Raw genomic sequence first — 13,533 nt, forward strand, 5'->3', positions numbered from 1 at the left:
GATGGATAAGAAAGGAGAGATAGGTGGATGGATGAGAGAGAGAGATGGATGGATAAGAAAGGAGAGATGGGTGGATGAGAGAGAGAGAGATGGACGGACAAGAAAGGAGAGATGGGTGGATGGACGGATAAGAAAGGAGAGATGGGTGGATGGATGGATGAGAGAGATGGACGGACAAGAAAGGAGAGATGGGTGGATGGACGGATAAGAAAGGAGAGATGGACGGATGGATGGATGAGAGAGAGGGATGGACGGATAAGAAAGGAGAGATGGATGGATGGACGGATAAGAAAGGAGAGATGGGTGGATGGATAAGAGAGAGAGATGGACGGATAAGAAAGGAGAGATGGGTGGATGGACGGATAAGAAAGGAGAGATGGGTGGATGGATGGATGAGAGAGATGGACGGATAAGAAAGGAGAGATGGGTGGATGGACGGATAAGAAAGGAGAGATGGGTGGATGGATGGATGAGAGAGATGGACGGATAAGAAAGGAGAGATGGGTGGATGGACGGATAAGAAAGGAGAGATGGGTGGATGGATGAGAGAGAGAGATGGACGGATAAGAAAGGAGAGGTGGATGGATGGATGGATGAGAGAGAGAGATGGACGGATAAGAAAGGAGAGGTGGATGGATGGATGAGAGAGAGAGATGGACGGATAAGAAAGGAGAGATGGGTGGATGGATGGATGAGAGAGATTGATGGATAAGAAAGGAGAGATGGGTGGATGGATGGATGAGAGAGAGGGATGGACGGATAAGAAAGGAGAGATGGGTGGATGGACGGATAAGAAAGGAGAGATGGGTGGATGGATGGATGAGAGAGAGGGATGGACGGATAAGAAAGGAGAGATGGATGGATGGACGGATAAGAAAGGAGAGATGGGTGGATGGACGGATAAGAAAGGAGAGATGGGTGGATGGATGGATGAGAGAGAGGGATGGACGGACAAGAAAGGAGAGATGGGTGGATGGACGGATAAGAGAGAGAGATGGACGGATGAGAAAGGAGAGATGGGTGGGTGGACGGATAAGAAAGGAGAGATGGGTGGATGGACGGATGAGAGAGATGAACGGATAAGAAAGGAGAGATGGGTGGATGGATGGATGGATGAGAGAGATGAACGGATAAGAAAGGAGAGATGGGTGGATGGATGGATGAGAGAGATGAACGGATAAGAAAGGAGAGATGGGTGGATGGACGGATAAGAAAGGAGAGATGGGTGGATGAGAGAGAGAGAGAGATGGACGTATAAGAAAGGAGAGATGGGTGGATGGACGGATAAGAGAGAGAGATGGACGGATGAGAAAGGAGAGATGGGTGGGTGGACGGATGAGAAAGGAGAGATGGGTGGGTGGACGGATAAGAAAGGAGAGATGGGTGCGTGGATGGATGGATGAGAGAGATGGACGGATAAGAAAGGAGAGATGGGTGGATGGACGGATAAGAAAGGAGAGATGGGTGGATGGATGGATGAGAGAGAGGGATGGACGGACAAGAAAGGAGAGATGGGTGGATGGACGGATAAGAGAGAGAGATGGACGGATGAGAAAGGAGAGATGGGTGGGTGGACGGATAAGAAAGGAGAGATGGGTGGATGGACGGATGAGAGAGATGAACGGATAAGAAAGGAGAGATGGGTGGATGGATGGATGAGAGAGATGAACGGATAAGAAAGGAGAGATGGGTGGATGGATGGATGAGAGAGATGAACGGATAAGAAAGGAGAGATGGGTGGATGGACGGATAAGAAAGGAGAGATGGGTGGATGAGAGAGAGAGAGAGATGGACGTATAAGAAAGGAGAGATGGGTGGATGGACGGATAAGAGAGAGAGATGGACGGATGAGAAAGGAGAGATGGGTGGGTGGACGGATGAGAAAGGAGAGATGGGTGGGTGGACGGATAAGAAAGGAGAGATGGGTGCGTGGATGGATGGATGAGAGAGATGGACGGATAAGAAAGGAGAGATGGGTGGATGAGAGAGAGAGAGAGAGAAGGAGAGAGAGGAGGGAGGCCTCGAGCCGGAGACAGGACAACGCAGCGGGGGGCGCGACGGGGCGCGTCCCAGAGACCCCCACGGCGCCGGCCCTGGGAGAAGCGGGCGGACGAGGGGCAGCCGGGGTCAAGCAGCGCGCGCCAAGCCGGCGCCGCTCCTTCTGCGCAGGCGCCGCGAGCTCCCGCCCCTTCCTGCCCGCCGGTGCCGCGCCGGAAGCGGACTCCAGTTCCCAGCCTGCCCCGGGGCGGGGGCGGGTTTCCGGGCGCTCAGTGCTGACTCTCGCTTCCGCTGCCGCAGGGCGAGCCGGGCCGGAGCGGTGAGAGCGGGGCCGGGGCCGCGGAGGGCGAGGCGGGTTCGAGGCCGGGCTGCGGGGGGGCCGGGGGTGAGACGCTGGAGCGGCTCGGGGGTGGGGGGCGCGGCGCCCCGGGGAGTTGCACGGCAGCTCCGGGGAGGACGATTGGGGGAGCCGGGGGGGCTTGAGGAGGGAGGAAGGTTTGTGGGGGTTGGGGTGTCTGAGGGGGAAGGAGGTTTGGAGGGGAGCCCAGGGGGCGGCGATTTGGGGGGGAGCCATGGGGTTGGGAGGATCTGGGGGGAAGGTGGCGATTGGGGCGAGCCGTGGGATGGGGGAGATCTGGGGGGAAAGGAGATTTGGAGGGGAGCCCAGGGGGCGGTGGTTGGGGCGAGCCGTGGGGTTGGGGGGATCTGGGGGGGAGCCGTGGGGTTGGGGGGGAAGCCCAGGGGGCGGCGGTGGCGGGGGAGCCATGGGGTGGAGGGATCTGGGGGGAAGGTGGGGGTTGGGGGGTCTAAGGGGGAAGGAAGGTTTGGAGGGGAGCCTAGGGGGCAGCGGTTGGGGGGAGCCGTGTGGGTGGGGGGGAAGGTGGGGTTTGGGGGGCCTGAGGAGGAGGAAGAAGTTTGGAGGGCCCAGGGGTGGGGGGTCGGGAGGTCTGTAGGAGGACATAGGGGAGGTCTCTGACACGTCAGCGCTCCATGGAGGAAAGGCAGCTAGGGAGGCCCTGCTCCAGGCAGCCTGAAATCAGGCTGTGGGGTTCCTGTCTTGCTGCCTGTTCTGGCTCCAGAAGTGGAGACACGTGGCTGAGAGTAGCAGCCAGGCCCTGATGCTGCCTGGTAGAAGGAGCTGTGTGCGCCACAGCGGCTGGGGACAGGCAGAACTATACTGGGCATAAGGAAGCAATGATCTGTGGCTGCGGGAGGAGGTGGTGGGAAAAGACATGACTGTGCTCTCTACAGGGGCTGAGCCAGAGATGGGAGTGAAAGAGCTGCACAGTTAGCAGCCCCTTTTTCATACCTTCATTTAAGGTAGATCACGGGTTCTCCAGCCTTTTCATGCTGGGGCCCAATACATTGTAGATCTTTTCCCAGACCCAACTGCCTCACTACTTGGTTATCAAAATATAATTTCACAAGCCACTGGGAGGGGCTCTGTGATCTAAGACCACTGTTTAGGAATTACTGTATTAGCCAATTGCTCAAGATTTTGTTGTGGCTAGGGAAGATGATGGTGCTGTAGTCTAGAAATTTCAGAACCTTCAGGATGAGAGGTTTCCTGAGAGAGATATAGACAGGCATTTATATTGGGTAAAATTTCAGGCTTGATCGGCAAAGTCTGGTTATCAGCTATCAAAAGAGGGGTACAGAAAACCCAAGGGGGGATAGGAGCTTAGTGGTGTGAGTGGGGTGTCAGATCATCAGGACAGAGCTCTTATCACTTTTTTTGGTCTGGGAAGAGGAGTTTTGTACCAGGACTGAAAAAAAGGAGCATGCACTTTGGAAGTGTCTGCAGCCAAACAGTGTTTGGATGGGAGCGGACTGATGTTTGAATATTTGTGTGTGAGAGTAAAGATATTAAATATGTGAACTCTTTAAATGGGCCCTCAAGTTAACTTTGTCTTAAATAACATGTTCTTTGTTCTACTTCTAACAGTTAATATTAATTTGATGACTTTAAAAAACAAACCTTAGAATCATAGAATATCAGGATTGGAAGGGACCTCAGGAGGTCAGCTAGTCCAATCCCCTGCTCAAAGCAGGACCAATCCCCAATTAAATCATCCCAGCCAGGGCTTTGTCAAGCCTGACCTTAAAAACTTCTAAGGAAGGAGATTCTACCACCTTCCTAGGTAATGCATTCCAGTGTTTCACCACCCTCCTAGTGAAAAAGTTTTTCCTAATATCCAACCTAAACCTCCCCCACTGCAACTTGAGACCATTACTCCTTGTCCTGTCATCTTCTACCACTGAGACTAGTCTGGAACCATCCTCTTTGGAACCACCTGTCAGGTAGTTGAAAGCAGCTATAAAATCCCCCCTCATTCTTCTCTTCTGCAGACTAAACAATCCCAGTTCCCTCAGCCTCTCCTCATAAGTCACATGTTCCAGACCCCTAATCGTTTTTGTTGCCCTTCACTGGACTCTCTCCAATTTTTCACATCCTTCTTGTAGTGTGGGGCCCAAAACTGGACACAGTACTGCAGATGAGGCCTCACCAATGTCGAATAGAGGGGGATGATCACGTCCCTCGATCTGCTGGCTATGCCCCCACTTATACATCCCAAAATGCCATTGGCCTTCTTGGCAACAAGGGCACGCTGTTGACTCATATCCAGCTTCTCGTCCACTGTCACCCCTAGGTCCTTTTCCGCAGAACTGCTGCCTAGCCATTCGGTCCCTAGTCTGTAGCGGTGCATTGGAGTCTTCCGTCCTAAGTGCAGGACCCTGCACTTATCCTTGTTGAACCTCATCGGATTTCTTTTGGCCCAATCCTCCAATTTGTCTTGGTCCCTTTGTATCCTAACCCTACCTGCCACCATATCTACCACTCCTCCTAGTTTAGTATCATCTGCAAATTTGCTGAGAGTGCAATCCACACCATCCTCCAGATCATTTATGAAGATATAGAACAAAACCGGCCCCAGGACCGACCCTTGGGGCACTCCACTTGATACCGGCTGCCAACTAGACATGGAGCCATTGATCACTACCCGTTGAGCCCGACAATCTAGCCAACTTTCTACCCACCTTATAGTGCATTCATCCAGCCCATACTTTAACTTGCTGACAAGAATACTGTGGGAGACCGTGTCAAAAGCTTTGCTAAAGTCAAGAAACAATACATCCACTGCTTTCCCTTCATCCACAGAACCAGTAATCTCATGATAGAAGGCGATTAGATTAGTCAGGCATGACCTTCCCTTGGTGAATCCATGCTGACTGTTCCTGATCACTTTCCTCTCGTGTAAGTGCTTCAGGGTTGATTCCTTGAGGACCTGCTCCATGATTTTTCCGGGGACTGAGGTGAGGCTGACTGGCCTGTAGTTCCCAGGATTTTCCTTCTTCCCTTTTTTAAAGATGGGCACTACATTAGCCTTTTTCCAGTCGTCCAGGACTTCCCCCGATCGCCATGAGTTTTCAAAGATAATGGCCAATGGCTCTGCAATCACAGCCGCCAACTCCTTTAGCACTCTCGGATGCAACACGTCCAGCCTCATGGACTTGTGCACGTCCAGCTTTTCTAAATAGTCCCTAACCACTTCTTTCTCCACAGAGGGCTGGCCACCTACTCCCCATGCTGTGTTGCCCAGCGCAGCAGTCTGGGAGCTGAGCTTGTTCGTGAAGACAGAGGCAAAAAAAGCATTGAGTACATTAGCTTTTTCCACATCCTCTGTCACTAGGTTGCCTCCCTCGTTCAGTAAGGGGCCCACACTTTCCTTGGTTTTCTTCTTGTTGCCAACATACCTGAAGAAACCCTTCTTGTTACTCTTAACATCTCTTGCTAGCTGCAACTCCAGGTGCGATTTGGCCCTCCTGATTTCATTCCTATATGCCTGAGCAATATTTTTATACTCTTCCCTGGTCATTTCCCTTTAAGTCATTTGTTTTTCTCTCATCTAAATATAGGCTAATCATTTTCAAGGTCATTTCTAGTCGGTTGCAATTCTCAGGTGCTAGCACAATGCTGCAATGTTTGTTTCAGACACTTCAGGGGAATGTTGTTGCAGTGTGTGTTAAATTGTTTCTATTGGATTTCAAAGGAGAAATAGCAGAAAGCTTTTGTTTGGTCTTCGATATGAGTCAGCAGTGTGCCCTTGTTGCCAAGAAGGCCAACGGCTTATTGGGCTCTATTAGTAGGAGCAAAAAAGAAAAGGAGTACTTGTCATTAGTAGGAGCATTGCCAGCAGGTCGAGAGAAGTGATTATTCCCCTCTATTTGGCACTGGTGAGGCCACACCTGGAGTATTGTGTCCAGTTCTGGTCCCCCCACTACAGAAGGGATGTGGACAAATTGGAGAGAGTCCAGCGGAGGACAAACAAAAATGATTAGGGGGCTGGGGCACATGACTTACTAGGAGAGGCTGAGGGAACTGGTATTATTTAGTCTGCAGAAGAGAAGAATGAGGGTGGATTTGATAGCAACCTTCAACTACCTGAAGGGGGGTTCCAAAGAGGCTGGAGCTCAGCTGTTCTCAGTGGTGGCAGATGACAGAACAATGGTCTCAAGTTGCAGTGGGGGAGGTCTAGGTTGGATATTAGAAACACTGTTTCACTAGGAGGGTGGTGAAGCACTGGAATGGGTTCCCTAGGGAGATGGTGGAATCTCCACCCTCAGAGGTTTTTAAGGCCTGGCTTGACAAAGCCCTGGCTGGGATGATTTAGTTGGTGTTGGTCCTGCTTTGAGCAGGGGATTGGACTAGATGACCTCCTGAGGTCTCTTCCAACCCTAATATTCTATGATTCAATGTTTGTAGTAGTTTCTTGTCTTTACAAAATGAGTGTCCTAATGCTTTCAAGTGCCTTTAATTATGTTAAATAACAGTAAATATACTAGGGTTGTTGCAGCCATGTTGGTCCCAGGATATCAGAGAGACAAGGTGGGTAAGATAATATTTTTTATTGGACCAACTTTTGGTGGTGAAAGAGGCAAGCTTTCGAGCTACTTCAGAAGTGCTCTGTGTAGCTCGAAAGCTTGTCTCTTTCACCGACAGGCATTGGTTCAATAAAAGATACTACTGCGCTCACCCTGTCTCTTTAATAAATTTACCACACGTTCACAGAGCAGCCAGGGAACAGAAACCCGGTATCAGGTCATTGCTTTGCAGTGGTCTCATGCTGGTAGAGAACTGTCCGCAATCTTACAGGTGCAACTGCACGGGCACTATACTGAACGGGACGGATCCCTCCCTCCTCCATGGTACGATGCTTATGTGTACAATGTCTTAACCCACACAGCTGCCTGTGCTTCAGAACACATTACACTCACGTATCTATTCTACCCTCTGCTGCTGCCCGCTCCAGAAGGCTGCCAACCCCAATTTTCCCTCTTTAGAAACTCAGGTATTATTAATGAATGGTTTCCCCTTCCAGATGAAGCTGTTCGCTCTTGCTGTGTTTGCCCTGCTGTCTGTTGCTCACAGCGAGGAGGGAGCCAGGCTACTTGCCTCTAAATCTCTGTTAAACAGATACGCGGTGGAGGGCAAGGACCTGACTCTGCAGTACAACATCTACAATGTTGGCTCCAGGTAAGGCTTGTCTGTGTTGTTGGTACCTATCAGATGCCTATCCCTGAAGGACAGGGGGTGTTAGAGCTGTGTCTCTACAATGTGTGTTTCACTACCTCGGGGAGGGGAGAGACATCTAGAGTAAAAGCCTTTCTCAAGCTCCTCCCTTACTCCTCCCAAAGGGCACTGTGGGGGCAGGAGCAAATAGAAGGGAAGAAACTCTGTATTCATAGATTATAAAGCCAGAAGGGTCCACTGTGATCACCTAAGGTTTTCTGTTACTGCTGTTAAAATGAAAAGGAGGACTTGTGGCACCTTAGAGACTAACCAATTTATTTGAGCATAAGCTTTCGATGCATCCGATGAAGTGAGCTGTAGCTCACGAAAGCTCATGCTCAAATAAATTGGTTAGTCTCTAAGGTGCCACAAGTACTCCTTTTCTTTTTGCGAATACAGACTAACACGGCTGTTACTCTGAAACCTGCTGTTAAAATGACTCTGTTCTCACTGGAGTCCATAGGACGATTGACTTGAGTAGGAGTAAAGTTGCACTGTATGAGCCCCCTATCAGGCCCACTCAAGAAGGGGCATTATACAAGGCTTCGAGGGTAATGAGACTGAAGTGTGCAGGGTATTTTTGGGGGGTGGGGTGGGGGACGAATGTGATTCTGGAGGCTCTGAACAGGTCTAAGTGGATTCCTGTGTATGGGAGCAAGTCAGTGTTCATTGTGATGCCATTTTAGATTCCTTGCCTTCTCTCTCCCCTTCGCTGTCAAAAATAAGTTCTTACCAAGTTCTGGCACTCCACTCTTTAATCCCCCTGTTCATCCTTTCCTCTCTGTTCCAGCCCTGATCCCTGGCTTCATCACGTCTGTCTTTGTCTGCATCATCTACCGGTGTCCAAAATGCTTCAGATGAAAATCACCTTCCTTTCCTGTCACCCATATCCCCAGTGCAGTGCTCCCCTCCTCGCGTACATAGATCTCCATTGGCTTCCTGGGCTCTTTCCCCAGCCAATTACTTGTCCTTGGCTTCGTGGCTCCTCTCAGCTCTTCCCACCTATGCTTTCTCCTATGCCCCAGATCCGGTTGGGCAGTCATTTCTCCTTGACACTGTCTTCCTTCTCCTACTCTCATCTTTGTGGCTTTTTACTCCAGATCAGCAGCTAGCACTGAACTTTCCTCTGTTTGTGAAACTGCCTGTAGTATCATAGGGTTAGAAGGGACCGCAAGGGGCATCTAGTCTAACCCACAGTGGGACTCCAGCTGATGCATACCCCTGGCTCTGTTCCTGACTCCTCTCTCTGTTGTATTTAGCGCGGCTTTGGATGTGGAGTTGTCGGATGATTCTTTCCCCCCAGAAGATTTTGGCATTGTCTCTGGAATGCTTAACGTAAAGTGGGACAGGATTGCGCCGTATCTTTTTTGCAGTTCGAAACAATCTCCCCTCCTGCCATGTCCTGGGTCTGTTGTTGGGCTCCCCCTTGTCCCCTCTGATGCCCAAGGATATCAAGACACTTCCAACTCCATACATCATCCCTGAAATGCTAGCACACCTGACTTCTGGCTAAGGCTCCGAAGGCAAATCCCAATAAAGTGCCCTGGGATCTCTAGTGTCCTTATAAACAAGAACTAGTTCTCATGTCACATAGCTACCCCTCACATTAAATTGCATGGAACTCCATCTGTCAGGGAAGGAGGAATAGATGAGTTGCCCCTGTATAAGGGTCTGAATCTGTAGTTACAGGTGGTTTAAGATTTCAAACCTGCTGGTTAGACTCCTCCCTGTGTTCTGAGTCTTGCTCCCCCTGTCTCCTGGAACAAAGTGCAATTTTTCCTTAACCATCTGCTACTCAGAGCCAGCAACGTATCTCACACTGTGGTCCTGAGGCCCCTCAAAGCTGGGTACTTCAACTTCACCTCAGCTACCATCACCTACTTGGCACAGGAGGGAGGGCAGGTTGTGGTGAGTGGCTCTGATGAAGTGAGCTGTAGCTCACGAAAGCTTATGCTCAAATAAATTTGTTAGTCTCTAAGGTGCCACAAGTATTCCTTACCTTTCTTGTGAACCTGATCACATACAGGATCCTAACAGCAGATCTCACAGCGGAGACGCACAGTGTGTGCGCCTAGACACAACCATAGAGGGATGATAGATAGTCCCTTTCTCTTCTCATATAGTGCTTGCCACGGAGCGCCTGCAATGCCAGGAACAGTGGGCAAATGCTATTTCTTTTCCCCCCATTTCAGGTTGGCTTCACCAGTGCCCCTGGGCAGGGAGGAATCTTGGCTCAGAGAGAGTTTGACAGGAGGTTTTCCCCTCACTTTGTAAGTACCATTAAACCAGTAATCCATTTTCTCACTGTGACTGTACAGTTCAAATCAGTATTGACCTTTTTGTGTGTGCTGGCTCATGGCATGAAAGCAGGAGCCCAGGCACTAAATTAAAAGCCACCTGGGAAATTGCCAAGCTGGCTCCTAAGCTGTTTGGAGCAACTTCTGCAAAATCTTGCAAGAAGAGTGACAAAAGCCACTGCTTGCCAAATGCCAGTCACATCATGGTCCATTAGACTCGCTTCTAGGAATGAGCCTGTGTTGTTCGGGTTCAGATCAAAATGCTTGGGCAGGGGGGCGGGGGCACTCAGGTGTGAGAATCTGGGAGTTCAGCTCTGCATGACCCATCTCGATTCTACTTCTAATTGGTTTTCCCCTTCTGCTAGCTTGATTGGGCAGCTTTTGGAGTGATGACCCTTCCCTCCATCGGAATCCCTCTGTTGCTGTGGTACTCGAGCAAGAGAAAATACGATACCCCCAAGACCAAGAAGAACTGAGGAAAGCCAAATGCAGCCAGCACCCAGAGCTCAGGAACCCCACTTAGAATTACAGTGTACTCAGAGTAGCGGTAATCAACCCTCCAAATCAAGTGACTGGGCCAACAGTTCAGTGCTGGCAGGGGCGGGATTTGTATTATTCTTGTGGCCAGTCACTTTCTTGGGGTTTTTTTTTTTTAACCCGTTCTCAGCAGATCTGGAGCAAAGACCTCACCGGTTCTGTTGTAATTAAGTTGCAGACACAGCTGCAGTACAAGAATGCTAATAACACCCAAGGAGTGCGGATGTGAGAGCCTTTCTGCAGCATTTGTCGCATCACCGCTGCTTGCCAAATGCCAGTCACATGTGGCCAGATCTCCTCATGCCACAATCCTCGATCTTGGGTCAGCCCATCACCCTCTCTCCCCAGTATTTTATGCTTCCTGCAACTGTCACTGAGAGGAACGATCAAGTGATGGTAACGGAGACCTCCTTTGTATGCAGATTTATTAGTGCCAGTCCCTCTCAGCCAAGCGGTGGCCTATAAACCCCCATAGAAAGATGCCTGCCCTATAGGGAATGTTGGCTACGTTGTTGTATTTTGGTGAGCAGTTGACCGCCATGTTTCTTTTTTTCTGATTACTCTGTTGAGAAACGTGTGACTCTACACACCGAGGGTTTTATAATAAAATGAACACCACAAAGTGAGCCTGTCTCTTCTACCAGTAAGTTCCATAGTTGGACTAGTGGGTTTCAGGAGCCATATGTATAACTGCAGTAAATCCAGTGGTTGTAGAGGCTCTGTCTGTACACGCCATCAGCCAGCAGGGGCAGTGAGGAAGATCCAGCTGAAAGAGTATACCAAGCCCTTGCCTTCACTAGGATTAATGGTATGTGTTTAACATGTGTTAAAATCCTACTGCGGGTTACTCCATCCCCCACTCCAGGGTCCCCCTTGACCAGTTGCCATGTGTTAGAATTACAACATGCCTCATCCACACTATGAGTTTAACGTGTGTTTAAAAATCCACTTTTTTTAGACTAGACATGGCCAAAAAGCTTAAAATCTGAGACACAGGATGGGAGAGAAACAGCCCTATCAAGGGTAAGTGACTTGCCCAAAGTTGCATAGCTGGTCACTGGCATAGCCAGGAATAGAACCCAGATCCTCATAGCCCAGTGCTGTGTGCTCAGCACCATGCTGGCTGACGTGAAGCGTTGAAACACGTGGCTGCCCAAAACACTGCAGACTGTGTGGCGCATGACACCGTATTAGCCCCCGGGGAGTGGATTCGCTGGGATGAGTAGAGTAAAACACCTTCACAGCCTTCAAGAGCTGAGAGAAAATTCAAGTGGATGTGCAGTTCCTGCTCAGCTCTCTGTACCTTTGTGTATCGTCCGCTGTCTTCTGATGAGTTTTGAGCCGCCCTGTCTAGGGTGCTGTCCTCTTCCCCAGAACATTACTTGTTTAATACGTAGCCTAGCTTCCAGCAAGGGCAGGAGGTACCTGAGCTCCCTAACTGCTTGGTTTTCTTCTTATAATTATAGAAGATTCAGAGTAGAAGCCCCAGGAGTGGGACTTATTTTTTCAAATGAAAAATATTTTCATAAGCTAAAAGCAGGACCAGGAGGATCCCCTGGTGGCTATGCTGCCCTTGCGTGCTGCAGGTCCATATTGCAGTTTATCTGTGCCCTCCTGCAATGAGGGGACTCCTTACAAGCCAGTTCTCTGAATTACTCTTCTAGCGAGGTCTGCCTTGATTTGGGGGTGGAGCGGGGGCTCTGCGGTCTCTCATCAGCCCTGACTGGCCTTGGGCAGTGAGATTAGATTAATGTAAGCCAGGCAAACCACAATGAAGGTCCGCGTTGGAGGAGATGGGTGCATGTGACCTTGGGTTAGGGGGAATAGAAGTGGGTGTTTTTGGCAACCTCAGAAGAGAGTGCAGGGATTGGCCAGGTCTGAGGCCCATTCCCAAGGGCAGCATGTAGCAGGGAGTTTGCCGTGTTGCTACTGCACACCCTGTTGTGTGCAAAGAAGCCTTTGGCCTGCAGGGCTGTCAAACCAGCTCCAAATTCACACGCACGCAATTCAATTTAACCCGCGCCAATTTCCTACCTTGTACTGGAACCTATACTCTTTCCAGCCCCTTCCAAATGAGAATTGCAGAGAGCTTCATGGCCATTCATGAATTAAACCTTTCAGTCCCTCACTGGAATTAACCATCCCCATTTCACATATGGGGAAACCGAGGCCACTCAGAGCAAAGTAGTCTTGTTATCCAAGAATTCCGTGTTGGTGGCCCAAACTCCCAGGCTCTGTGGAAAGCAAACACTGCAGCTTTGTCGCAAGAACAATGTTTCCCAGTCAGGATTTCTCACCCCCTCATCCCAACTGCTCGCTGCCGCCGCCGGTTTCACCCTTTGTTTTGACTGAAGAGTGTTGCAATTGGCAGGATCAAGGAAACCGTTGATGCTAATGCTGAACAAAGGAGCTCCGCTCCACGAAGGGTGTGCAAGAGGGGGCCTTTGAAGTTGAACTAACAGGTCTAACTGGTGCATCCCACTTCCCAGCATAGAATTGCTCCTTCCATGTTACTGCTTTGTGCTGCCTAGTGTTAAGTGTCCCAAACAAAGGAGCTTTCCTTGTGAGCCTCAGCATTGGGAAGAAAGACTGTTGATCATCCCTTGCAGCTGCTTCTCCTGGTCCCTGGTGATCTCTGGTATGATGGATTGCAGGCAAACAGGTGAGAATCAAAAGATACACCTTGCGCACATGTTGCTTTGTTTTCTGCCTTTCAAGTTCTGCTGGGGGTTGCATAGAACAGTGGTTCTCAACCTTTCCAGGCCACTATACCCCTTTCAGGAGACTGACTTTTCTTGCGTCCCCCCAAGTTTCACCTCACTTAAAAACGACTTGCTTACAAAATCAGACATAAAAACACAAATGTGTCACAGCTCGCTATTATAGAAACCTGCTTGCTGTTTCATTTTCCCCATATAATTATAAAATAAATGAACTGGAATATAAATATTGTACTTACATTTCTGTGTATAGTATGTTGAGCTGTCTAAACAAATCATTGTCTGACACTGTAGTTTGTACTGACTTCGCTAATGCGTTTTATGTAGCCTGTTGTAAAACTAGGCAAATATCTAGATGAGTTGATGTACCCCTGGGAAGACCTCTGTGTACACGGGCCCCTGATTGGGA

At 49.7% G+C, this 13,533-nt stretch overlaps 2 protein-coding genes across 3 annotated transcripts in view; both read left to right on the forward strand.

Moving 5' to 3' along the window:
- Positions 1–2,233: 2,233 nt before the first annotated feature.
- SSR2 (signal sequence receptor subunit 2) lies at positions 2,234–11,030 on the forward strand. 2 transcript variants are annotated; one of them, XM_084613522.1, is made up of 6 exons: positions 2,234–2,317; positions 7,380–7,534; positions 8,830–8,928; positions 9,370–9,478; positions 9,763–9,840; positions 10,233–11,030. In XM_084613522.1, exons 2-6 carry the CDS (start codon positions 7,380–7,382, stop codon positions 10,341–10,343), a joined length of 552 nt encoding a protein of 183 aa, XP_084469648.1. In that variant the 5' UTR covers positions 2,234–2,317; the 3' UTR covers positions 10,344–11,030. The 2 variants fall into 2 exon arrangements, with proteins under 2 accessions (XP_084469648.1, XP_084469649.1); XM_084613523.1 differs by lacking the exon at positions 2,234–2,317 and adding an exon at positions 2,364–2,383.
- A 142-nt stretch (positions 11,031–11,172) lies between these two features.
- The window catches only part of ARHGEF2 (Rho/Rac guanine nucleotide exchange factor 2), a 136,059-nt gene continuing 133,698 nt past the window's right edge, over positions 11,173–13,533 (forward strand). Inside the window, exon 1 of the mRNA XM_084613513.1 lies at positions 11,173–13,066. Within this exon, the coding sequence (XP_084469639.1) occupies positions 13,045–13,066 (22 nt within the window). The 5' untranslated portion in view covers positions 11,173–13,044. The remainder of the gene's footprint in view (positions 13,067–13,533) is intronic.

This window comes from Lepidochelys olivacea (assembly GCF_965140295.1).
Source record: "Lepidochelys olivacea isolate rLepOli2 genome assembly, chromosome: 24".
In the NCBI taxonomy this organism is placed as follows: Eukaryota; Metazoa; Chordata; order Testudines; family Cheloniidae; genus Lepidochelys; species Lepidochelys olivacea.